Genomic DNA, 26971 nt, shown 5'->3' with positions numbered 1-26971 from the left:
TTTAGCACTTTGGAGGGTAAATATTTGTTTATTTAATTTTGTGTCCCCAAGCAAAGGTGCCCAGATTAAGATGCTTATTTGATTTCTTGAGTTAGAATATGGGTTATAGCTAATCCATGTAAAAATTACTGGAAAAACAACAACAACAAAGATTTGTGGTTTAGGTATTAAGCTATTTTTTCATGAGGACAGTGACTTTCTGAATTTTTGTCACCATAATGTTATCAGAGACTTGTATGTTGAAGAAGCAAGATATTTTACAGGTGCTGGTTGACAGATTTTGTTACCTGTGGAAAAATGTTTAGAGTATTCAGCATTCACCTCCTAAAAAAACATTCTAATGAACAATAGGCTACTAGTTTAAAAAAAAATAAAATAAATACTGCACATTGCTGCACACTGATTAAATGACAAGGTCAAAAAGTTGTAGTTGTTTGTGTTTTGCAGACTTTATTTTTTCTCTTTTTACCTTTGATGTGGGCCAAACTTGCTGTCTTCAGTCTTTATGCTAAGCTAAGCCAAGCCGCTGCTGTAACCACATATTTAAAGGAGACAAGAGCTATTGTTCTTCTTATCTAATGCTCTGCAAGAAAGCAAATTGCCAAAATTTTCAGATGTCTAAACAATTCTTTCATTTTTCAAATTTTCCAGTGCTCATGTATGAATTAAAACACAATGTTTCCTTCTCCTCCTACAGACCCGCTAACCTCAGTGACAGTGACTCATACTGGTGGACCAGCAATATTTAATAAGCCATTCAATCTAACATGTGTAGTGACTGAATCTGTCGACACCATTCTGTGGTGGAAGGATGGCCAGCTTATTTCTGCTAGTAATACAACAATTATTGGGGCAGACAACAAGACACTGGAACTAAGCCCAGTCCGACGTTCAGATAATGGATCTTACTGGTGTGAGGCTTTTAATGCTGTGAGCAACAGGACCAGCAGCCCCTACAACGTTATAGTCGACTGTAAGTATTTTATTTATTCTCATTATTGCTAACTAAGGAGGAAGTAGATGAGACATTTGCAAATGTGGCCACATCTAGTAGATTTATGATCAAATACCTACTGAAGTGAGCTAAACATCAAAATGTTGAGTGGGGAATTTCTCTTTCCATGCACAGTTCTGTGTTTTCTGAATGGCTCGACAGTCATGTTTACAGTGAAGGTGATTTAAAATAAAACCCATGTGTTTAGATGGACCGGATATACCGACTATCACAGGACCAAATGTGGCAAAGACAGGAGACAGTGTCACACTCACCTGCTACGCGTCATCAGACCCTCCCAGCTTCTACACATGGTACTTCGGTGGTTCTCTAGTGGCCAACACATCTAACTATGTCACACCTCCTCTGACCACGAACATGAGCGGGGTGTACACCTGCATGGCCTACAACAACGTCACAGGCCAAAACACAACTGCAAATGCAACGCTTACTGTTGTTGGTGAGACTTGGATGGCCATTTTTATGTCTTTGTAAAAATATGTTTCCCTACTTACAAACAGGAAAGGTTGCTAACTAAATAACTTGCAGATTTTTTCTTTGTTGCCAGATCCAATACAAAATGTACAAATAGCAGCACCAACGAACCCTGCCATAGCAGGATATTCATATAACCTAACATGCGAGGTGACGGGACCCGCTGATCATGTTTACTGGATGATGGCGGATATGCCACTGTATGCAGACAATGCAATTACTTACAGCACGGATAACAAAACAATCACCTTCAACCCAATACGAGTCAGTGACACAGGACGCTACCAGTGCATGGCTATGAATGCTGTTGGAAACAGGACCAGCCATGATTACATGTTTGTTGTGAACTGTGAGTATAACATTTAAAGGATTTATGTTACTGTAAATGACACATTATCACAACTGACAGTTTTACTGTACATGCTGTAGTGTAGTGAATTATCCTGAGTTTTAAAGCATAGTACTTTTACACTCACCAGCCACTTTATTAGGTACACCTGTACAATTGTATGCACTTCAGTGTATAAACTTAATTATATGTTTATCATTGAGGTCATAGTTAAAGGTGGTGGTGTACTGGAATACATTATATTCAGAGGTGTCTGCATATTTTGGTCCTCTTCAGTTACATACATGAGAGGCTCAGAATATTAGGAACACCTTAACTATAACTGAATTTATACATTTATGACAATTTCACCAAAAATGGAAACGTTTTGAGCTTCATAAACACAGATGTTAATGCAGAAGTGCTGCACTACAATTGTACCGGTGTGATTATTGAAGTGTCCGGTCAGTGTATTTGTTGAGGTACAATGCAGTAAGAGCCTACTTTTTTTTGTTGCAGATGGACCACAAATGCCTATCATTACGGGGCCACAGTTTGCAGAGTCAGGACAATCTGCCCAGTTCAACTGCTCTGCCATGTCACAGCCTCCCAGCCAGTACAGCTGGTGGTTCAATAACATGACAGTGGCCAATACTTCAGACTTAACAATTCAAAATTTGTCTTCAACAATGAGTGGAAAATACACCTGTATGGCCTACAATAATGTGACAGGAAACTACAGCTCTAACTACACAATGCTCACAGTCATACGTAAGAAAATTTAAATATGACTTATATCTGACTATGCAATTACTGTCAGAATGGCCAGAACAGAATGAATGTGTTTTTTTTTTCATTCCTTTGTGTGTATATTGTTGTCATCATTCACTGTTTTCCTCTCAGACACAGAGGAGAGGAACACTGTCGATGAAGGTCATAGGAGAGATGAGGACATTTCAAATCTGACTGAAACATTTCAGATAGAACATAGGACTGTTTTTGAGGAAATTATGTAATTTCACTGTTGCACAAAGATTGCTATTCTTGTAGGCATGCACCTTACATTTCAGTTAAATCTGCACACGAATTGCATTTGAACGGTGTTCAAATCGGAGTTGGAAACATGTCACTTATAACCACAAATGTACAGCAAAAAGGTCAAATGGCAAAAAAAAAAGCGATTTAAGACTTGTAATGTGAATGTAGCCTTAGTCAAGACATTAGCAAATGTGACTCTTTCACCACAAATTGTCTGTGTAACTGATCAAACACTGATTTACATGCTTTTATATGCTGAAAGTCTCAATTCTGTAAAAGGATGATGCACAGTCATGATGCCTCACCTTAACTCACTGTGTTTTATGTTTACAGAGGCCATAACATCAGTGATGATTGTAAACACTACCATCCCAATTAACCTTCAAAACTTCACTCTCACCTGCAAAGTTGATGGAACCTATGACAGTATATACTGGATGAAAGACAACAGAACGCTCGCTGCTGACCCACAGATGTCCTACAACACAGTTAACAACACGCTGCAATTCAATCCACTGACACTGAACAATAATGGGAGCTATCGGTGTGCTGCTAAAAATCAGGCGGCTACACATATAAGCCTTGAATATGTGCTGCAGGTCAACTGTGAGTATTGTGGGAACCAATGGATAGTGGCTCTTAGACATGAGTGGGAGAGTGGGTTTTAAGAAAATTTGTTATATTTCATGAAAACCTTTTTGTTACATACATATAAACAATTTTCTTGTGTAATTATGTACTTTTACTTAAGTAGGAGTTGAAGGACTTTGATTTGTAATGGAATATTTTGATTTACCGTACTGACAAGCTACTGGCATTTATATAATTTATCTGAGTACTTCTTCCTCCACTGATAACAGTATATATGACACATGGTCAAGAGTTTGACCAGGAAAACCAGAATGAGTTTTGCAAGCTCTGCTGCTCAGAATAAATATGGTTTTAGATTTAGCATTTTATGCCAAAGCATAATATTGTAATATAAAATATTCATCATTTCACTGTACATCATTCTGAACAATTCTTTCTGTCTGTTTGCAGACGGCCCACTGAGTGTGACTATCTCTGGTCCAAATTCAGCAAAACTAAGCGACATCGTGTCCCTGACATGCTTTGCTGCCTCTTGGCCAAATTCTTACTTCCAGTGGTTCTTCAACAGTCAGGCGATGGTTCAGGGTAATGGCTCTGTAATGACATTCTCTGTGACAACACAGAGTCAGGGAAGCTACACATGTATGGCACAAAACCCTGTGACCAAGATCACAATGAACCAGACTAAAGCCTTTACTGTCACTGGTGAGTGGATGTTACTGTACATCTCCTCTTTCACTATTTTTGTCGTGCTCTCTCAAGTATTTCCATGATGGATTTTTTTTAATGGTCTTTTCAATCTGAACAAGTTATTTTGAAATATCTCACAAGCAAATTATGAGTGAAAGATTATTATATATTTTGATGGTATTATATACTATAAAAACATCTTGTTCATTACTCAGTGTTGACTTTAAAGTGTGGAATAGCTGAAAAACAATCTGTTATATCCACCTAAATCACTTTGTTAGTGATTACTGATTACTACAGTTAATCACTATCAGAGTAGGTGCGCTACAGGTTCAGATATCTCATGTTGTATTTAAATGTGACTTTCTTCTTCACTCAGAACAACACATATTTCTCTTTATTACCCATTATTTCCTTCCCTTCTCCTTCTCAGCCCATGCCTCCGTCATCCACTTCCCGTCCTGTGGCAGTCTGATGTTGATGGGGCTGTTAACTGTGTCGGCCCCTGTGCTGTTCAGCTGAGTCCTTCAAACTGAGAAATCCAGTCAGACTGAAGGCCTCTTGCTCCCTCTACAGTCTCTGAGAATAATCTTACTTTTAAAAGAGTGAATGGTACTTTAAATGACAGGTAAATTAAAGCATAGTCTTATATATTGTAACATTAAATTATGTTATTATTACACCACCTGATTTGGGTTTTTTTGTTAAATGTCATGATTAGTAGTAATTAAACATAGGTGTGCTACATCAATACAAGTGTGTTCCTCCAAAATACCTCCATACTCTTTTGGTCTGTTATACATGATAATACTAAATCTTTAAGAAATTGTATGCTTACTTTGATTGGTTGTGTTCTATCTATTAATCAATAAAAATCAATGCAATCCATGTTGTGGGGACTTTATTGAGCAGGGTAAAACAAGGCTCCAGATTCAGAAAAATACAATCAAACTAAACCTTAGTCAGTAAAACATCATCATAAACACTTTTCTGCTTAAAGACAATAGAGTTTGTATGCAAAGAAATAAAAAGGTGATTATTATAAAATCACTGATATACAGTATATGAGGATACATAGTACATAAGAAGGGCTTCTTAGTGTTGTTCATATGGGGACACTGGGATCATAGCGCTTCTGCTTCAAAACATTGTATTTCCTCTGATTCTTCCGCATTTTCTTCTGGCACTTTTTTCCCCCTTATGGGTTGAATGATTCCAGATGAATAAAGCAATAGGGTAATGAAAAACAAGAACAGATTAAGTTCACTGTCCAAAATATTTTTAAATCTGTAATTAACATTTTTTAAGTTTATAATCACTTTAAAGTTTAGGTCAGAAGAATACACAGAGTACAAGACTTTATAATACAAGTCTTAACACTGAGCTCACTCATTACTGGTTGCTTTACTTCATTACTTTAGAAAGCTCAAAAAAACTGAGAGGTGACTCACATTTCCCAGGCTTCTGCTTGTGTTTGGCAGGCTGCCAACAGGGGCCACGTTTAGTCGCCCCCTTTCTTCTCCTTTCTGGGTGAACTGTATACACAAGGACAAAAGAGCAAAATGGGTTCAGATAACACACTCCTGCTTACATTTAGAATGATGAGACTAACTACATGTGTATTTTTTATTATTTTATTTGTTTGCTTGTTTTACTGTATGCCTTCATTATCATTAACTTCACAGTTACAGTTTGTTGTGCTGACCTGGAGCGGTGATTGGATTTGCAGTTGTCAGTGACCTTCCAACAGCAGAGGCTACAACACAGTTAGCATCAAACTTAATAAATGAAATAATACAAATATAAAAAGTTTGCTTTAAAAAAAAAAGACTTTGTGGATAATGTGTTTAAAACATTTATCTCACATACCATCAGTGAATGTGCTGGTAATCAAGGACCATTCTTGTATCTCAGGAACACCTTTGAAGAGGTATTTAAAATCACAGAATAAAATGCAAACATTGTAAAAAAAAATTTAAAACACTGAATTATCTCATTCTGAGAAAGTGCTATACAATACCTTGATTTTGATGAGTGAATATTACCAGTACAAGAAGCAACAGCAAAAGCATCCTTGTGGCCATGCTGTAGTAAAGCCAGTACAGTATGTCCAGGGAAAGAAAAATCGTGCATTAACTTCAGCCCCAGCGAAAGTATGAAATGGTTGGTGTTGTGCGTCTTTATAAAGGTTGGTGTTGATGTCTGAAATGAGAGCCATGGCACAGTCATCAGCTGGCAGTTACATGAAGAATGTCTTGCCCAATCACCATCTTTACAATGGGGGGTTGTGAACAGCAGGAAAAACTTTTGCCAACAAACTTGAGTGATTTGAGTAACAGCTCGTTGTTGTGAGGAAGTGTTTATACAAGTCAAACCTTTTTTTATTTATTTTTTTACATGGTCTTACTATGTGAGTATCCTGTTATTTGATGATCCTTGGTTGAGCTTGTCAGATGCACATTTTCAGTTCCTTACTCTCTTATTGATCCAAGTTTAGATCAAACCATCTGTAACATTGTTTAAACAACTTGGGAAAAAAGTGAAAAGTCAGATGGATATTTATGTTCATCTGCTGCTGGTTGGTATATTCAACAGATACATAGACTTACAATCAGCCAGTTATAGGTGCTTCTTATCAGCACTGTCAACACCACTGCAATGGATACCCCACCATCACATGTAAGATCCTGCTTATTATTACTCGAATGTGTGGTGACCGTTGGAAGAGGTGTCAGCAAGCCCTGATGCAGGCAAACGCAAAGTCAGACTTGTTTGCTCTACTCGGGTTTCAGAAAAGCAGCTCTTTGCTCCAACTATGAGGCAGGAACGAAACCAGTCAACCAAAAGTAACAAATCAAATCAAATTAGTTAATGTCTTGCAGACGTGTATTCTTGTTGACCCTCGTGGATAATGATCAGTGACAATGGATATCACTCAGTATCAGCACAAAGATTGGATCAATCAACCAAGGAAAACTGAAATCTTGTTTCGATGTTTAATGCATTCTTTCATCACTTTCACAGGCAGCCAACATGAAGCATAATTCAAGGTCTGTGCACAATCCTTACCTAAGAGGCTCAGAAGCATTTCAGTGTGAAGTCAAGTCTTTTACTGTAGATGGTGCATTGTGTTGTAGATGAGATTGAACTTGAAGCATAAGCAACTATAGGTTTATCAATGCAGCTTCACAGCCTACTCAAACACATTATGTTTGCAACAAAACAGCCTCTCATGTCAAAAGCATTTGCTATTACAACAGGTGAAGCAAAAAGGACAATAATGAGATAATGTGACATAACAAAAAGGATATAGACAGTACTGGTCAATCAAAAGTATTTGGTCACTCAAATCAACATGTACAAAAGACACCAGACATCACAAGAGTAAATACAGCTATTGCCAAAAAAAGAACTTAGTGGAACTGAGAAAGTAAAATGAAACATTACAGGAGTTTCAGGTAAGCCAGTGTCTCACACCGTTTTCCGACTAGTTCCTGTTCTAGTAGCGTCAGTCAGGCAGTGTTTTTGTCATAATGGGTTTCTTCCGAAGAGCAGAATTCTGAAGAAAATCAGGCTTTATGAACTGATGAGAACTGCAAATGAAGTGACGCGATTGGCAGCAGTTATAAATAAAACTTTAAAAAGGTGCAACAACTAGTGTTTTGACCTACCATGCATCTACGTCTAGATTAAAAAGTTGCTGTATCTTGTTAAAATCTTTATTCATAACTGTTGGGCCGCCTGAATTTCTTTACATAGACAGCATAAATGAACCTTCTATGGAAAAACACTTCTAGATCCAAAAGCTAGTGGAACAGATGCTTACTGGGAATTGAGGCAGGGCTTTGTCTCTCTGTAGCAGAGGATACTTAATTATGACTGCATCATAAACACAAAAACTTTATCCCATTAACAGTTTATCTCATTACCTGTAACAGTGGTCATCAGCTCTGGCTATGGAGAGGACTTACACTAGTAGCTTGTGCAGCTTTTTGCCCTTAATAATTGATTCTGCCCGTCCTTCAAGGTCTTAATAAGCTGAGTGCGATGCTCTCTGGAAACAGGGATGAGGACCACTGTGGTAGTGTACATTTGTGCCTTTATTGCTCAGTTCTCAGCAGGTTTCTCTAGCATGGATTTGAGGCGAGCATGCAGGGGTTCACACACAGCCTGGTAGCCCTGAGGGGTCAGGTGAAGGTAGTCGTACATGTCCTGGTGGGAGATGCTACCATCAGTGTGGACGAAACCTGGGTCCACATCAAAGAAAGAGGCATGTGGGAGGGATGACAAAGCTTCTTGAACCAGTTCGTTCACCCTGGCATTTCGCTCTCGCAGAGGGTTTGGTGATTTTCCTCTTGGCAAAATACTCTAAAAACCAGATAAACGAGTGTTACTGTTAAAAAGATCTTTCCCAAACAAGTGCAGCTTTTTCAAAACAGTGTGTAATGTCTCACATTACCATTTCCAAACAGTTCACACATAATATAAGTGCTTTTAAAAAGACAGGTCTGTCTTAAAACAACAGTTGGGTGCCCATATGAACAGTGAAACAGGTTTTTCTTGCTGCAGGTATTCCCTTAAGATTTCTAATGTGCTTCCAATGTGCAGTAAGACATGTGGAACAAAAAAACATTTAGAGTTTATCTGAAGTTAATTTGAGGCTTCAAACATCTGAATTACACAAGACTAGTGAGTGTCTTCAAAAGTTAGTCTATTGATAAGTACAAGTCCTTCAACTGCAGCTCAGGACAGAAAGTCTGTCCACAGAAACACAAAGAATTTTGTATTTAAAAATATCCACTTGTTTTAATTACCTCATCAAAATAGTTGTCGATTATCAATCAACTACCGGTAATCAATTTGCTACTATAGAATGTCACTTTCAGCTTTTCCCATTTAGGGGTCGCCACAGCGAATTATCACACTGACGACTCACATGTTGACATTTAGCATGTGTTTTACGCCGGATGCCCTTCCTGACGCAACCCTGATTCGAACCCGGGCTGCAGCAGCGAGAGCCCTGTGCCTTAACCACTAGCCTACCAGGGACGGCTTCCATCAATTAGCTACTATACTGTACAGTTATGTCTCATAAAAATAAATGGCAACTAATTATCTTGTGCAAAATGGAGACTGTGGTTTTTGTCTCAGTCATTCCAAGCATGTTAGAAAATAATTGATCTGCTAATGACCTGTGTGTTCCTATGTTCATATATGGGCATGTGGGGATTGGTTTAAGACAGGCCTGAAAAATGTGAACCTATCCTTCAACCAAACTACTTCATTGCGCCCAAAAGTAGCTCATCTCAGAAAGCTGAGGTGAAACTATGAGGGGTGACATCACAGTGCAGTTTGATGGTTGTATGGATGTTTTGCCATTTTCAACAGACATGCAGGTGCATAGATGATCCTTTAAGGAATGCATTAAACAAACTTACAAGTACAAGCGTGTGAGCATGGGGGAGCTTGTTTTTGATGACTTGGACAATAGCCATGATGCCTCCACAGATCTGTTCAGGAGTGTGTCCATGATTGTTGGTGCCTACCCACAGCACTACAACCTAAAACAACAAAAGGTTAAAGATTCCATAACTAAACAGATGTCAGTGACAGAATGGGATCAGTGAAACTGGAACTAGGATCGTAGCAAAAAGGGAGCACAGTCAATCTACTGTTTTAATACACAAGCATGATCATGTTCTCTGTTTTTGTTTGGGACCTTTGGGCTGATGTTATCCAATTCGCCATTACTCAGTCTCCAAAGCACATGTTGTGTTCCATCACCTCCAATCCCAAAATTCAGGCAATGGAGAGGAGAGAACAGCTGCCTCCATATCTGCAAACAAATCAAAACAACAGTGTCCACATGCTGAACAGTCTGAAAAGTATGTGCGCAAAGATGTTTATGAGAACATGATTGTATACAAAAAAACATATAGGAATGTGATCTGTGTTTTACCCCAAACTGGTGCATGAGCTGAACAAGAGAGTCTCCAGCAAACAGGACATCTGGTTCTTTGTCTTTGCTGTCAGATACAAAGCGATTGTGCTTCAAACAGAAAAAGGCAAATGTCAAGACTTTCCAATATCAAGCACCCCATTAAATGCAGCATCAAAATCAGGCATGTCAGTTGATGATAGTAAAAGAAAAACAAAGTTCTGCGATGATTAGACAATTAATCGATCAACACATAAGTCACTTGCATAAAAGATCAAGTATTATGTCAGCTGATTAAATATCAGTGCACATTCTCATTTCTTTTTCGTCCTATTTGATGAACTTGTTGATTAAATATCAGGGCACAGTCTCATTTCATTTGATGAATTATGAAAAAACACTAGGTCTATACAGCAAGGCTGCAACTAGCAATCATTTTCATGATTGATCTGACTTTTTTTTAAATAATTAACGATTTAATGTACAAAATGTGTTTGAAATACGTGGAAAAAGTCTATCACAACTTTGTAGTGCATAAAGTAACATCTGCACGTCTTTTGTTTAACCAATAGCTCAAAAGCCACAGGCATTTTGTTTGTTTGTTTGTTTTTTTTACGGGAAAACCTGACGATACATGCCCATTATGCTGTAACGTTGGCTACATAAAAGCCACGGAACAAGCAACAGACATCTTATAATAACAGTTATTTCACACACCATAGACATCCATCGTCCATCTCCCTGGTTGTCTTCACAGGGAGTGGGTGTGGCGGCTGGATTTGGGTCTTCTGCACTCATGATTTGGCTGTGTGTGTTGGAAATGAGTCACGTAGGGGTTTTGGTACTTTCTGCAACGGAAATAAACCGAGAAATAAATAGCCTCTATTGCTAATTGCTAGCTAAATCTAGGGAGGCTGGTACAGTTAGCCACAGAAGCTAGCCTACTTGCTTAAACAGTATAGATTTTGTTTAACGGAGCGATAACGGTACTAACACAGATTGTTATTAACATTAAATCACGCAAGCCTAAATTGTGCAAAAGGCGGAGCTTTGTATAATGGTTACGTTCATAAATATTACTGAACATAGGCTACCGTAAAATCAAAATATCTTCATCTCCCAGTTCAGTTTCAGGAAGTACAGTACACGTTCACCGCACTTGAATGTACCATTATCCTCCATGGGCAACATCAAATATGTTTTCATGTATTATGTGTTGTCTGACTATTATTACTGTACTATGTGTTTTAGGATGAAATCTGTAATAAACGATAAGAAGAAATGAAAGTGACGTGTTTAGGTGGAGGACAAATAAAAAAATGAGACGGTTTTACCTCCTCGCCCGTGTAAGTGGATTCGTCCCGCTCATTGATGTTGGTGAGAGTTGGTGCTGCGCAGTTTCTTTGCGAAAGAAACATAACCACGGCTAATGCTGCCAGTTTGAACGATAGTTCACCTAAGTGGACTAGTCATTCTTTATTTGGAAGGTTGTTATAATTTAGCCTACTTTTTGTACCATTGGGGTGGTTTACACATACAGAAATTTGGGCTATAGTTCAGAGGTTCTCAAATGGTAAAATGATGTGTGTGAGGAAAGGGCAGGGGCATGCAAGTGATCTAAAACTGATTTTTTTTTTTGTAGTTTGGTCCGCCTATCAACAGCTGCAGCAGCTGGAGAAATTAAGGTTGGCTACAATGAAACCTGATCACCACTTACTTTCCGTACAGCATCATGTCTATCGGAAAGTGCCACAAACCCGCTCAGAAATCGCAAAAGCTTCAGAACTTCCATGACAATCTGGTGTTTAAGTTTTCTTCATTATCAAAATAATCCAGTGATAGTTGTCAGCGCCTCCAGTGATTTACTGCAAACAAGAACGGAATTCAGCGTGTTTAATTAGCCTATCCAAAATGCTTACAAATACAAATTCGAGTTGTATCCGTTTTATCAGTGGTTGTATCCTGTGAATCATTGGCAAAAAAAAAAAAATCATTGCCAACTTAACGTTTCATGAAAAAAGCGTGAAGAAGAAAAATATTTTGATGATGATATATACTTAGATTAGATATATGGACTAGCTACTAGATAGACCGAGTAAGTGGGCAAACCCTACTCTTCTAAATGAAAATTCAAAAAATGTGCTTGCGATGGTTAGGCTCTGATTGGGCAAATTGTTTAGCTAGATCCCAAAATTCAAGAACAGCTTCTGAGAGGAAGTAAACTCTTTTCCCCTGTGGCTATGCATTTGCCCCTTATTTCACCCTAAAAACCAGCCCACTCACATAATGCTTATCTTGACCCAAGCCAGGTCCTCTGCTTACTCTTGAGTCTTAGGATCTAACGTTGACCAAGTGACCTGTGCCCGTACAGGTTGCCCAGCAACACCAGATTTATATGCAACAAAAGGACAATTAGGTAAGTAGCGTAGTTGATTAAGTGTTTTAAAAAAAAGTTTTATACAGTTTTACTTTGTTTCGCATGGCATACAGCCTACTCAGGTTAAGTTTGTTAGCAGCTCCAGTTAAATACTGTGAATACGTACAGGTGCGCTTGAATTTAAATCGCACCTGTTGGCTGATGTTATCATCAGTTTGTTAGCTAGCTAGGCTAACGTACACTATAGTTTTTCTCAATAGCATTGGCTCTTTTCTTGAAACATGATTGTCAAAACATTTTATACCGTCCCAAAACCTTTAACTAGCTCATGCTTCAAAAGTAAATCCTTATGTCAATGAATCAGTCTCCCTGAAAAAAGGAAATGTGAAAACTGTGTAAGTCTAGGTTTTCAAAATGTTTAGCTGTTTTGTCAGTAGGACAATGGAGCACTTGCATTAGAATTAAGTGTAGGAGTAGTTTTGTTTTCCTGTAATATGCAAGTTCAATATAGTGAGTGTTACTGTACGTACATGTCCATCATTGTCTATTTCTGTTATTCAAAGCATCAGACTCTTCACCATCTTACATAAATTACCAATATTATGAATGTTAAGAAAAATGCATTTGTTTTGTACTTTAGGTATGTCACAGTATGTATGATTTAAGTACTCAATGTCACAGTCCATAACCGTAGGGTCAACATTTGGATTATTTCACTGTCATTAAAACATTAGTGATTTACTTGATAATCTAGTAGGTTTAAACTCACTGAGGTGCAACAGCAGCCTGTAGAGGAGATCTCTCTCGCTTATCTCTACCTCCTACCCACATCCTATTTCCTTGGAAATGACTAATTGCAGTTATCTTTCTACAGAACTGGGTGAAGCATGAGCCACCTCAGTGGTAGATCGTTATCAGAAATGGCAAATGTTTTCAACAAGCAATTAAAAACTACAGAGCAAAACTGCTGTTCAATGAACATATTCACTGCATGCTGCAAATGTTTAAACTGCTCTAGGAAGACCGAAGGGCAGCATAAAATGAAACGACTGATGACCCGCAAGGAGAGGAGTCAAATGAGAGGTGGTGGGAAAGCAGCCTCAAAGACCAAATCACATCACCATCATTGGTGTCAGCAAAGCAGTAAAGATATGGCATATTTCCATAACTGTTGTCATAGTAGCTGTTACTGTCCTTCAAGGAGAGCTGCACCAATTCCAAATGTCGTTCCTACCACACAGGAGCTCAGCATCATCACAGACAGCCGCCTGATAGGACACCATGGCCTGTTCAACCACGAGGTGAAGTCTGTTGACATTGAAAGGTTGTTAACTGAGCAGGGGAAACTGGAGATAAAACAACAGCATGTACAGGAAAGGAACCATACCATTTCACGTCCATCTTCAACACATCTCATTACTTCTCCAGTCTCCCCTGATGATTTGTTGGGTGCTGATGCTAATACAGTTGTGACTGTTGAAAGGAAAGCAGGCAGTGCTATAAAAGCACAGAATAATTGCTGGGAAAAAGAGAAGAAAATCAATCAGGAGTCAGATATTACACTAGCTCAGAGACCACAGCAAGAACTTGATCTTTCATCTGGAAGCTATAAAAGCATCTTCTCATCTAAACACAGCCCCCTTGATAAAGTAATATTTAAGAGTGAGAAGACCAACTCTGTCAAGTCTGAAAAGGACAGAGTATCTCAGCTATCTCCTACTATTGACAGAGGCAATGTGAACTCATTAAAGAAGACTGCTACACTTGAACATACTCCAAAGAACCAGGAGTCTTCTGTTGAACAGACACAAGCTCATGGTCTCAGTCCAAGCCCACTTCAGCTCCCCCACTCGCTCACTGCTGATAGCTTTGACATACAACACAGAAGACAAGATCCCCACTGTGTATCCAAGGCTGTCAGTGCAGTGGCAGCACGTTTGTGTGACTCTCTGCACTTCCCATTTCTGAGAAGGCATAACTTGGAGACAGAAAGTAGGGAGATGCTGTTGAAAGCTCTGCAGGACAGGCATGGACCCCGACTTCAGGAGAACCTTCTCAAGGTGCAGCAGTGTCTCAGCTTTGGTACTGATCCTGCAAAGATAGACCAAGATCAGGAGCCTGCTATGATTGATGAAGATGAGCTCTTATCTACAGGTAGGCACTGAAGCAGCTGTTTTACCTCAATATTGATAAAATGCTATAATAGTAAATGTACTATATAGAAAACAATGCTGACTTGGAGATTTCTCTGTGATAATTATCAACATCATCCATCTTTAAAGCTCCCCTGTGTAGTTTTTTTTTGTACCATAACATGGTGAATCTATCCTCTTCCTTTTAAAATGCATCAGCATTTCAAGTTGATACTGAGAGGCAGCCATGTTTTGACATGCAGCAAGCCAAATCTTTTGGAATCGCAGGAAGCACACATTTTGACTGGAAGTCTACTCTACAACCACACCAAAGCCTGGAAAAGGTAAGACCTGAAGTTTACCTGCCACTCTCTTATCTTAGAGCCATGTCTACACTGCAAGCATAGCATGTACAGCACCTAACATCCAATGAACAGCTTGCGAGAGGCTCATGCTTGTGTCTACACCGGGCGCATTTACTTGTGCATTGGAAGCACTCGCTGTTCAAAAAGCACACAAAGGAGGCTACAGAAACACATCTGAAAAGGGAAAACTACAGTACGGTGCAAAACTATGACTGATAGTAGACAGTGAGGGAACTACTGGCTACACCGTACAATGTATCCAACCCATGGTAAAACACAGCATATGAAACCTACACATACTTAAAAAAGAACTCCATGGTCAGTGGGATTGATGTAATAGATAATAGATCATTTATTTTTAACTGTGTGTAGCTGGTGTATTTTTGTATTTTGGTGGAGGTTTGGTTGAAACTAGTGGGCTTTTATTGTTTTGGTGGATTCTGTGGAGCATTTTACACTTTGAAAAAATAGACTTGAAGCATAAAAATACACTTCAGGTCGCAGCTATGTATGTGAATGATACGTGACCCAACACGTAGACAGCAGGATCAATTAATATAAGACTGCATCAGTTGCATGATGTGCGTCTCATGTGTATCAAAGGCACAGCTGAAATGCTTGCAGTGTAGACATGGCTTAAATCTATACTGCCACTGTCTGATTTACTTTACATATGAACCAGATTATTGCATCTTTCTTTTGGCAGCCAGATCATTTAAGATCTTCTTAAAATGTTTTCTTTTGTTTCATGTGAAGACTGCTGAATGGTCGATGAGTCCTTTAGATGCTGCTGCCAATTTTTTGGATGATACACTCAGACCTAGTGGCTCTCCTCAGTTCTGCTTGGACTTTGAGCTCTCTGGAGCTTCAGTAAGTGATCATCTGTTTGCTCCCTCTGCCACCCCATGCTGGGGAGAAAAAACCTCAGCATCTCAGTGCTGGGAAGACAGTTTCAACAGGACAGAGAGCAAAGAGTCCATTATGTTTGATTCCTTTGAAAGCAGCTTTATGAACCACACCAAAGCAGTTAGAAAGAAGAGCTATGGGCCACAGTATAGTGACAGTAACATCCAGCCCTCCTTTCTTTACAAAGCACAGCTGCCACATAGACATTCAGCAGAGCCAGTGCGCTTTACACGGAAGCAAGACCCTTTTGAAACTGACAAATACTTGTTTGCTTCCTCCTTTTCTCCCCAAATTTGCCATCACAATCAGATCAACCACTTCCAGCCTTTTAGCCATTTCAGTCACCCTCCAACTTACCCTCCCATCAGGGCCCATCACACTGACATGATGCAATACCCGCCATCTTACATGCTTGAAAGAGACCCACCACCTCACCTTTCTTCTTTTCCGAGCCCTGAGCACTGGTCCTTTCCTCCAATGAGACTGTACTAATGTGTAGTGAAGCTTTGTATAGAGACATGCCTTTAATTGTTTCTTTGGTCAGCTTAACAACAGCCTTCTCATAATTCATACCATCAAAGTTCAGTCAGTGAAAATATATGTTCTGTGCATATATTTTATTTTTAAAAACCCAGTATAAAATATAATGGTATCTGTCATCTCAAGAGGCACCTCTGTTGTTCTTTTGTACACAGAACAGAAGTATGTATTATTTGTATCTCTGGAGCATTTTTAATGTGGAAACTGTATAATAACTCATATCTTCATTAACATAGGTGCTATACTGGGAAATTCTGTACAGTGCAAGAATTTTAGCCAAGAGTGTGCTATTGTGAAAGCTCTGTTATTTGGTTTATTTTTGTTTGTCTAGGCTTCATTTAAATGTAAGACAATACATTTATACAATTCTACATGAGAGATATGTTAAGCAAAAAATAAACTGATCACAGGATATTCACTGACATTGCTGATTGTTGCTTGTATAAATGATAGATGATATTTTGAGAAGACATTGCACTACACTGACACCATATTTTCTTGACCGTTTCCCCACAGCATAAAAAATTGAATTATTCAACATACAGGTATAGGATATTCACTTACAGTAAATCACATTAATCTTAAATCACAAATACATTTTTCAAACCCTTTAAGGTAGCAAGTAATAGCTTTCATCTGTTGTCTCAATATGTCTGGATTCTTTGCTTTCAGTATTAACACAACCTTCACTTTTGTTATTTTCGTCTGTTGTAAGTCTGCTTCCTGTTCTCATTGCCCTATGTAGCTGATTCCAAAACAGGTCTTGGGCCTGCCTCGGGTTAGTGCAGTCTGAGCCAGGCCACTGCAAATAAGTCTTTTTCAACATGACTTTCCTCATGCGGTGGTAGGATGACAGCTGCCTCTCAGAGATTGGCTCCAGAAACACGAGCAGAAGAATGTCTCGGTGCTCATCAAAGAGTCGATAGCTGGCGAGCTGGATTTCAAGGGAACACCACTCACTTTGTAGGAAATTTTGGCTCACCACACAAATAGTTTTACGGCTGCTGTATACAGCAGACACAATGTTGTCCACAATATCACGACCCAGCTCGAAGTCCCTGTGATGTAGGCAAAGTTTAAAAGATGAACCTTTTCCCTCCAGGTTGGGCAACAACTGGTCCATGACCCATTGTTCATCAGAGGAATTATAGGAAATAAATGCATCATATTTGCAGTTTTCCTCCTCCTCTCTGAGTTTGCGCCACTGCTCACTGAACCAGGAACGAAACACATAGTAGCTGTACTTCATTTTCCAGTAAAGTTTGACATAAAGTAAAGGAATGACTGTGAAGAGAAAGATCACAGCTGCTGTGCTAAAAAACAGATATTCTCCTAGATCTATGTAACAAACATTGGTATCAAAGTTGTAGAATTTATGTTCTGCATCTTGTTTGCATGACAGATTGTAGAGATAGACTATCTGGACTTTTGAATTGTATCGAGTCCAGTTTTGCAGCAAGTTGTTCTTGCAGGTGCAGCTTAAAGGAATATTACGTATGTCAAGATAGTGGAGTTTAGGCAAATGTTCTAGTGCATTTACCTGAATGCTCTGCATCACATTGCGGTTGAGTTGCAGTATGCATAACGCTGTAAGATTCCCAAACACCTCCTTGGAGAAGTTCTGAATGCCCATATTTTCTGCAGTCAGTTTGGTCAAATTTCTTAGATTTTTAAAGATTCCTGGTTGTAGGTTTGCCACCCCAACACAGCAGTTATCTAGTGAGAGGAAATGTAAGCCTGTCAGATCATCAAAGGTATCGGGAGCAATGTGAAAGATCTTATTGTTGGTGAGATACAGAGATTTCAGTGAATGGAGGCCACGAAATAAAGTGTGGGGTAAAACAGTGAGGCCATAAGGCCGCTGCCCATCCATTTTCAGATCACTGAGTTTGCTGAGATTCATAAATGGTGAATTGATATTTTCATCAAGGAAGCTAATCTGATTGCTTTGTAAATCCAACACTGTGAGAGTACCTTGGAATGCATGATAAAGCGAAGTGTCAATGTGTTTGAGGTTGTTTCCATCTAGATAGAATTTGGACAGACTTGTTAGTCCAGCAAGACCTGATGGTTGAATCTGAGTGATCTTATTACCTCCGAGGTCCAATGTATTCAGTTTCCTGAGCCTGAGGAAGGTCCCATTGAAAATGACAGAAATACGATTGTTGCGTAAGTTAAGAATTCGCAGGTTGAAATTATCTTCAAATGTTTCATTGAACAAATCAGTTAAAAGGTTGTTGTCCAAGCGGAGTGTCTCAAGCCTTTTTAGGCCTTTGAGAGCTTTACGATGGAGGAAAGCAATTGTGTTTATGTTGAGTTTCAGTGTCTTGATGTTTGGTGTGTGATAGAAGGCATAATAGCTGACGGAGAGGATCCTGTTGTAACGATAGCTCAGCTCCTCCAGGCTTTTGAAATAAACCATCTTTTGCATTTTACAAGATTGGAGGGAGGTGAGGTGGTTATGCTCTGCACTGAAGCTTTTTATACTTGTCTGTCTTTTGAGAAAGCTAAGACAACTTATTGTTTTCAGTTGATTTTGGGATAGAGTCACTGCCCCTATGATATCAGGACAGTGGGACAGTGTGTTTGTTAGGTTCTTAATCCCGTTAGCATTCAGGTTCAGATTTTTTGTCCGTTGCACCTTAGTCTTCAACAGTTTGCAGAGCTTTGTGAGCAGACTTTCATTTTTTAGACCTGTGTCAGAGAAATCAACGTGATTTGCATTGACATTGCTTTTGTTTAAAAACTCCACTATGTTGACACTTGTTGAACGCAAACGCAGATAGTTGATTTGTCTCAGATCTACTCCCTGAAAAGCCATTGTGGAGAGCCTAGAATTGTATGACAAATCCAGTACATGAATGTTCCCAAGAAAAAAATGTTTGCATCCTAATGTAGACAAATTGTTTCTACATAAATATAAAACAGTGAGGGATTTGGGTAGAGACACGTTTGAGTGACTAAGAGATGTCAGATTGTTAAAGCAAAGGTCTAGTTTCTTCAGGTTTGATAGACGTGACACAGAATCAGCAATCGCTGAGAAGTTTGTCAGAAAGTTTTGCCTCATGATTAATGTGTCTAAATTGAGAAGAGAGGAAAAAATGCCCTCTGGGAGCTGCATTAACTTATTGTGTGTCAGTGAGAGAAAGGTGAGGTTGCGTAGGTCTGAAAACACAGAAGGGTTGAGTTCTGATATATGGTTATAGGACAAATTTAGAGACTTAAGTTGATGCAAGTTTTGGAACGCAAATTGACCAATGACCCTCACGTTGTTATGATCTATTCTGAGGTTTTGGAGGTTTGATAGGTTAACAAAACTGTGGTTGGGAATGTTCCACACGGGATTAATGCAGATGGTGAGACTGATGACAGACGGCGGCAGGTCATTTATAATAGCAGACAGGTTCTGTTCCTTTCGACGAACGCAGTTGAAACTTGTTCTACGTGAGTACTGGTCTTCGATGCAGTTCTTATAGCTGTAACCACAGATGAGTTGAACAGCACCAAGAACAACTGTAAGTGACAACAGCTGAAGAGTTAGAGTTGCCATTTTGTCTTCTTGCTGCGGTCCAGAGAAAATCCTTTAAATCATTCCCATCAGTGTCTTGCTGGCTTCTTTTGTTTGAATATTATGTTGAAAAGGCCTCTGGCTTGTTCCTTGGTTGAACTTGTTGCAGGAAACTGAGAACAGGGAGCAGGACACAACATGTATAATGTCACTGAAAGCTGCATTTTCAAATGAGGCCAGGAGCAATATTCTTTTTTGCAAATGTATACTTTCTAAGCAGCATCATCCTAATACAAAACTGTTAACACAATCATTAGATATATCACCATTCATAAGCTTCATGTCACACCTGTTTTCAATCCTTCATAGTACATATGAAAAATTTCTTCTCTAAATGTCGGGGTCTTTGGGATTCATAGGTGCATATTTTAATTGAAAAGTTCAATGAAAAATTGTGAAAGCACAACAACAAACTGACATTTGTATCAAATACAGTTTTAAATCAGAATCAAAATCAGAATCAAAAGTTGAACTATAAAGTGTTTTGAAATAAAACTGGCCCACAATAAAAATGCCTCTATTGTTATGATTAGTGTATCTTACCAGAACTCCAGTTTCTTGAGGCTCCTATAATACTTGATAACAAATCATCCTCCTCCTGTAATCCTCACCTTAGGTTTGTTTGTTATCTAAGAAATGTGAACCTTATTGAAAGGAAATGTCAGTTCTTCTTTCATCATATTTTCATATCCCTTTTCTCTCTGCACTTGTGTTCCCCTTCCTCCTCAGATTAGTTTCAAACACTTTCAAAACATGCTTGACAAAAACTTAGTATCTTTTCTGTCAAACATTGTCTAAAAACACTGTTTAAGAAGCATTTACTTTAACAATCTCGTCTGATTAAAAAAAAAACAACAACAAAAAAACTGCCAAATATGTTTTTCCTTGTTAATATTTTCACCATGACAGTTTTACTTGTTCGGATGAATGTTGTTCACCCCACCCTGCCTCTGCCGAATGCTTCGTTGTACTGTGACCCTCTTAGTCACTCACTAAATCAGAAAGAGGAAGATGGCTGTAAACAATCCCTTTACTTGTATGTTAAGCTAATGGCACATAAACAAGTTCAAATCACAAGATCATTTCAAGCTGTTTTATTGAGTGAATACACAGTTATTTAAACAAATATAAAATAGTCCTGGTATAGAATATTACATGAATACATGATGTACATTATTACATAATAATCAGCTGGATGAAGAAAAGTAGTATTTCAGGTACAATTATATTCCTAAATAAATAATGTATGTAATTTCACCACTATAAACTTGTTAACTTACTGTAGGCGAAAAGTCATTGTTATAAATCTCAGTATTTCCATCTTCACACCTTCACTGGTGTTGCACAAAGACAGCTTCAACACAGTTTAACTTGTAATGAAAGACAGTGGTTCAGGTCTACTGCAATACTGAATTATTACTCTGTTGTCTTTCTTTTCTCAGTTACTTATCCTGGTTTTACTGCTCTGAATTCCTGCTCATTTCACCTATTTTGAAACAAAATAGTGGTTCATTCTGATTATTGGGCTATTACTCTTACATTGTTAACTGTGTTCTATTGTACATCCTTTGACAAGACCTTAATGTTTTGCCAATACAGCAGATATAAAAATAGAAATGGTGTCTAGACAAAAGAATGTTTCCACATCTTTGTACTTCTTTTTATCCTCTTATCTTCTGCTCTCGTGCCATCTGACACAGTCCACAGAAAGGCAGGCAGGCCATGACAACCCAGTCATCACACACAGACCCCTGAGAAAAAGCACAGGCACGGTAATCTGGAGACAAACACTATTATCTCAAATGGATTGTTTGGTGTGAACAGTATCTTAACAGGCGGGCGCTAGGTCTGCATTTTATGGTCACTACAAAATAGTACCCTATTGTCACTACAAAATCAGTGGTTTTATTGATTTTTCTGGTCTAATCAGTGATTATATAGCTTTAGTATACTTATATAGCTTTAGTATACTTACACCAATGTTGTATCTGTTGCGGATACTTGTCCTTAGAGCAATCATGGCGCCAGGAAGGAAAGGCACACAGCAGCTTTCCCCATTGTCCTGAGCCACCTTACAGGCCAGGATACAGGGGATGAAAGTTGCACAAAGACCTGGAGGTGCGAGAAATGTGTCATATTGGAACTCATTTCACAGTGTTGGATCACTACTGCTTGTGTGCACAGAAACACATACAAATTCCACAGTCTTCACAGCAGTCGCACACATTGGAACTCCATTCTGCAGAGGGCACAGTGTACTGTGTGACTTGGACTTGAGGCTGCGAGCTGATCGCAGTTGACTGGAACTCCATCGCTGGAAGTAGAAGACAAGGAACATGAGGTTGAAGTGTAAATATAGAAACATCACACTGGGTAATAATTATGATATATCTGTTGTAATTGTACAGAGTCACAAAATTATTCAGTTAGATGTTCCAACCCACTTCACATGGTAATGGTTTTGTCCATACACGAGAAAGAGAGGCATCAAATTAATACAATCATTTAGTGTAATTCATGGTAATGAAAACCTGAAGATCCTCTCATGTAGCAGGTTTGGTTTGTATGCAAGTGTTTCCCATCTCACCTGATCTCTTCCCCTCTGAGGTTAAAGTATGGCTCTTGAAAAGGTGGTCAAACGTAGTCACAGACTAAATCCACAAACAGGAGGGCAAGGGCAAAGCCCTAGCTCTTATACCCAGTGTGACATCAGCTGTAACACGTGAACCCATTTTCTGATATGACATGGAAAACGATGACCGTATGCGCAGGTTCAAACACCTTGTATATTTTCAAATGTTTAGTTTTGGGGCCTTTACAAAGAGTGCACCTAACATTACCCTGTCTTTATCAGCATACAGTAACTGAAGTACAAAGTTGGCATAGAGGGCATATTTGTATTTCAGCAACTTATAAACTAGGTGTTGCCTTTAGGTCCGGAGTGGTGTGTGTACACACTGCGTGTCCCACTCTTGGAATGGGAAAATAAAGGTGGGAAAATAATGAGCTCTGACCTTCAAGCACAGACCTGTGTTGACTGTGGAAAGAGTTTTTGGAGCCATACATCTTTATAGTTCGGTGCATATTCATTTTATTTTTTTTTTTATTGCAACACAAACTAGCATATTAACAGGACAGAGGACAGGACATGGAAAACTAGGTAATAGATACAGGACATTTACAAAAGAGACAGTTTAACATTTAGTTTGTATGTGAGGGTGTGTAGTACTATGTGACAGTCTGGTGCTAAACCAGGGGTGGGGAATATCTTTCTACAGAGGTGCAAATCAGAAATCTGCCACACCTGTGCAGTTAAAAAAATGCCTTGAGTGCAATGTAATGAAGGATATTTGTTTCTACGTGTAATTTCTGCTTAGAAAAACACATCAAGCAGAATATGATTACTCCATTTATTGCACCAAAAATGTGTGAGCCACTAGGCTTCCTGTAAATCTGTTTTGCATTCAAGGAAATACAGCCACTGAACAAAAACACGTACTGTACGAAGGCGTTTAGAGATACGGGTTACCCTGCCAAGTCACTAAATTATTGGACTTTAAGTATAGTTGGCATTTTAACAGAGAGAATAATTTTCCACTCCACTCATTGTAAGATACACCTTTTCTGAAGAAAATAATTCATTTCAAGAAATAAATGTTTTACCCAAATCATTCATGTATTTTTCTTAATACAGAAGCATAGATCACATCTCTGGGCTTTCAAGTGTTACAGTTACCCATGTATAATTAAATCAGGGAGAAAATGGTTTATGGAGTTTTGTAGGATGTTAAGACAATCACGTAAATTTTCTTTTGAATTAGTTTTTGTCTCAGAGGCCAAATGAGATGTCAGCAGGCTGCATCTGTGCTAAACACTTGATCATAAAAATAATTATATGTATTAATGATTAATTCATATGTTTTATATTGGAATTGAATAATTGTATAATCATTTTTTGTTAACATGATTGTTATTTTTTAAAAGTACTTCAGTATGTGGTCTTACAACATATATCCTATCAATATTTAACCACTAGTTAAATAGGTTCTTCTGTAATATGCTGTAGGTAATAGAATCTCATGATTTATAATATGTTTTAAATAGAGAGACTAGAAATTACATGCATACTCACTACTTTCTTGTATCATTGTCATACTGTACATGACATTTCCAAGAATCTTACATTATTTATTTATTGACTGGCACAGATTTCTGAACATTTGTAATCATAAAATTATTAAATACATTCAAATAAAGTAGCCCAGGTTGTTAAATCTTGACTTCAGGTGGTATAACGGCAAATGATGTTGTGAACAAAACTCAAACTTGGTTACAGTAACATCTGTCAAGACAAGACAGAACAGATCAGAGCACCGACTACTTCCCTGCGTGTAAAATTGCATATACCTTTCAAAGGATTGATTGCAGTTCAAATCTCAAATGTGCACTTTTGAGCTTCTCGGCTATGTTATATATATGTTACTTTTATCTCACAGTGCTCAAATTTTATCAGAGCTTAGCTGAAATCTAAAATATCAAAAAAGAAGCACCTTTCTGAATATGACTGAATAAAAAAAGAGTTGGTTTAAATAAAGTTTCCTTTTGATATCAACTTAAGAAAAGAGCAATATGTCATTGTGGGAACTGATAAGAAGGCAGGTTCCCCACACTTACAGAAGTGGTTGAGAACTGGGCAGATAAATCGTCTGAGTGGGTCTATCAGCTAATAAGAAACAAAACAAATAAAATACTGCAGTACAGAAATTCTAAACAGTGGGAAGTCTTTTAAAAACAGTGGCACCATTACACAGTTTGTCCACCAGAGAGCGCTAACAACATAACATTTTTTAAACTTTTAAATAGTCAGGTGATGGCTACAGCTTCTTATATACAGTGGTGTGAACTTTCATTTTTGCCCTCAGGTCACATCAGAGGCATTTAAACAAGCCAGAGGGGCATTTCAGTAGCCCAAGTTTTAAAAAAAATGAAACTTAACAGACGTATGCCAGTTGGCATGGCAGTTATCTAGCAGGCCCATATCCAGAGGATTCAGACCAAATAGTCTTAACAGAACAGATCCCTTTATTGTTTGAAAGTCTCCTGCCAAGTGTAGCTCACCTTTCTGTTGTCCCTATACTTTTACACTTGTTCTACCTTTAATTCCTTTCTTTGAAAGCTTTTATTCATCTTAAAACACTCCCCAGATGTACTGTAGCTACTCTCTTTGTTTTTGACATGATTCAAAAGTCACTCCATTCCTAATACTTCCTCAAAGGAGAGGAGGCATGATGAAAATAATAACTTTACACTGTATAACCTTTAACCTTCAGTTAGTATCTCTCTTTGTAGTGTAGAGCACCTCGCTCTCAGAGTGCAGGTTTGCATGTGCTTCATAGAATTTACTAAATCAGAGTAGGAAGCTGTTCCCCTCCTGTGGAACCAGCTCCCAGTCTCAGTTCAGGAGGCGGACACCCTCGCTACCTGTAAGATTAGGCTTAAAACTTCCCCTTTTGATAAAGCTTATAGTTAGGGCTGGATCGGGTGACCCTGAGTCGTCCTTTAGTCATGCTGCTATATGCTTTGGCTGCTGGGGGGCCAATGATGCTCTGTGCTCCTCTCCTCACTCTCCATGCAGTTACTCTATATGCCACCATTACACATCACTAACTGTGTGTCTCCTCTCTCCCGTAGTGTGTCCTCTCTCTCATTCTGTACCTTTCTGTAGGTAGCCCTGGCTCTGGAACTTCACGTTTCTGATGAGCGGTCACTGGCCACATCAAGCTGCCCAGCATTTGTTTGTTTGTTGTATCTTGTTGCTTTTCTTAATAATAATAATAATAATAATAATAATAAGGACCTTACTATGTACCTTGAGATGATTTTTGTTGTGATTTGGCACTATACAAATAATTATTTTTTATATTATTTTAGATGATGACACACTCTTAGTCTACAAAGAGTGAGACAAAATGTTAACATAATGGATCAAATGTGTTTGCATTATGCATATAATGAATAAATTCAGCTACATAAACATTATGTGAATGTGTTGCATTGTCTATCATTGTGATTGTATTGTGACACACAAAATAAAAAATCGTTTAGATGGACATTTTTCACCACACGTCTTAGGCGCTTTAATTCTCAAATGAACAATTATGTTCACATGTCCTTTTACATGAGTGCACACCAGATTACATTCAAACATTATTAACTTTAATGCTATCGTGTTGTGTATTGCACTATTCTCAATACAGACAATGGAAGAAAACAAGTGATGTTGCACAATAACATAATCTACGAGAAGACCCACAATGGAGACGGATGTAACCACAGGAGTGACCAGTTCCTCACACGTTTAGCGCATTAGTTGTTATGAAAAGAACTGGAATAGCCAGACCTTACTTATTCTGTCCAGCTTGGGTTTCTGTGAAAAAGTAGCAAAAGATTTATAAGCTTAATTTGCATGTTTGCAGTGGTTTAAGATTTTCTTTAAAATTTAACCCAAATGCTTCCAAACCTTTTAAATTAAATAAGTTGTAATGTGTAAAGAACTGAACTGATTGCTCCTATTGTATCAGGTGTGAAATCTTTAACACAAGACTGTTTTAACCTGTTTAAGTGGCTTTGCAGAGCAAATTTTTGCAGATCACATTTCAATATCGGTTTGAGCACTACACTAATGCTAACAGATACTGTCATTTCCTGTGGTTTTTAAGCATATACCCTCCAGTGTGTCCTGCTTCAGCCCTTTAGTTTGCATCCAGTCTTCTTTACAAGATCTCACAGGGTATGTCAGTCTTGCCCCATAATACATTCAAATGTTTATTTTGTTTAGAGAAAAAAATTATTGCACATAGATGTTAAATTGTTTTACTTGTCACTTGTTTTAGGCTTTGTAAAGGTGTGCCAATTAAAAAGTGTAAAATTTATGTCAACCAAAGAACAGGAAGTCTGAAGAAATAATGCCAAGTTACGATAATATAGTCTGGGTGTAAAGGAAGCTGAA

At 38.4% G+C, this 26971-nt stretch overlaps 5 protein-coding genes across 9 annotated transcripts in view; 2 read left to right on the top strand and 3 right to left on the bottom strand.

Moving 5' to 3' along the window:
* ceacam1 (CEA cell adhesion molecule 1) overlaps positions 1-4904 on the top strand; it is a 7946-nt gene extending 3042 nt beyond the window's left edge. Inside the window, exons 5-12 of the mRNA XM_020590130.1 lie at positions 652-658; positions 698-973; positions 1203-1454; positions 1563-1838; positions 2337-2588; positions 3189-3461; positions 3897-4151; positions 4570-4904. Of these exons, the coding sequence (XP_020445786.1) occupies positions 652-658; positions 698-973; positions 1203-1454; positions 1563-1838; positions 2337-2588; positions 3189-3461; positions 3897-4151; positions 4570-4658 (1680 nt within the window). The 3' untranslated portion in view covers positions 4659-4904. The remainder of the gene's footprint in view (positions 1-651; positions 659-697; positions 974-1202; positions 1455-1562; positions 1839-2336; positions 2589-3188; positions 3462-3896; positions 4152-4569) is intronic.
* Positions 4905-7118: 2214 nt separating this feature from the next.
* On the bottom strand, positions 7119-12441 carry pafah1b3 (platelet-activating factor acetylhydrolase, isoform Ib, gamma subunit). 5 transcript variants are annotated; one of them, XM_020590108.1, is made up of 6 exons: positions 12358-12441; positions 10792-10922; positions 10096-10185; positions 9856-9972; positions 9575-9697; positions 7119-8504 (listed from the first exon to the last, which is right to left on the bottom strand). In XM_020590108.1, the coding sequence occupies exons 2-6, from the start codon at positions 10870-10872 to the stop codon at positions 8244-8246; spliced, it is 672 nt and encodes a 223-aa protein (XP_020445764.1). In that variant the 5' UTR covers positions 10873-10922; positions 12358-12441; the 3' UTR covers positions 7119-8243. The 5 variants fall into 5 exon arrangements, with proteins under 5 accessions (XP_020445764.1, XP_020445762.1, XP_020445763.1 ...); XM_020590106.1 differs by lacking the exon at positions 12358-12441 and adding an exon at positions 11409-11497; XM_020590107.1 differs by lacking the exon at positions 12358-12441 and adding an exon at positions 11169-11277.
* prr19 (proline rich 19) lies at positions 12406-16816 on the top strand. Its single transcript, XM_020590103.1, has 4 exons — positions 12406-12490; positions 13326-14605; positions 14803-14927; positions 15705-16816. Exons 2-4 carry the CDS (start codon positions 13339-13341, stop codon positions 16344-16346), a joined length of 2034 nt encoding a protein of 677 aa, XP_020445759.1. The 5' UTR covers positions 12406-12490; positions 13326-13338; the 3' UTR covers positions 16347-16816.
* A 98-nt stretch (positions 16817-16914) lies between these two features.
* On the bottom strand, positions 16915-21003 carry tlr21 (toll-like receptor 21). The gene is made up of 2 exons (XM_020590102.1): positions 20506-21003; positions 16915-20075 (listed from the first exon to the last, which is right to left on the bottom strand). The coding sequence occupies exon 2, from the start codon at positions 19942-19944 to the stop codon at positions 17005-17007; it is 2940 nt and encodes a 979-aa protein (XP_020445758.1). The 5' UTR covers positions 19945-20075; positions 20506-21003; the 3' UTR covers positions 16915-17004.
* A 302-nt stretch (positions 21004-21305) lies between these two features.
* On the bottom strand, positions 21306-22274 carry cnfn (cornifelin). The gene is made up of 3 exons (XM_020590110.1): positions 22157-22274; positions 21938-22074; positions 21306-21713 (listed from the first exon to the last, which is right to left on the bottom strand). The coding sequence occupies exons 1-3, from the start codon at positions 22272-22274 to the stop codon at positions 21624-21626; spliced, it is 345 nt and encodes a 114-aa protein (XP_020445766.1). The 3' UTR covers positions 21306-21623.
* Between the last annotated feature and the right edge of the window lie 4697 nt (positions 22275-26971).

Source organism: Monopterus albus, unplaced genomic scaffold (assembly GCF_001952655.1).
Source record: "Monopterus albus unplaced genomic scaffold, M_albus_1.0 scaffold11.1, whole genome shotgun sequence".
Lineage (NCBI taxonomy): Eukaryota > Metazoa > Chordata > Actinopteri > Synbranchiformes > Synbranchidae > Monopterus > Monopterus albus.
The sequence above is the reverse complement of the archived record's forward strand: the minus strand, read 5'-3'. Positions and strand labels throughout refer to the sequence as shown.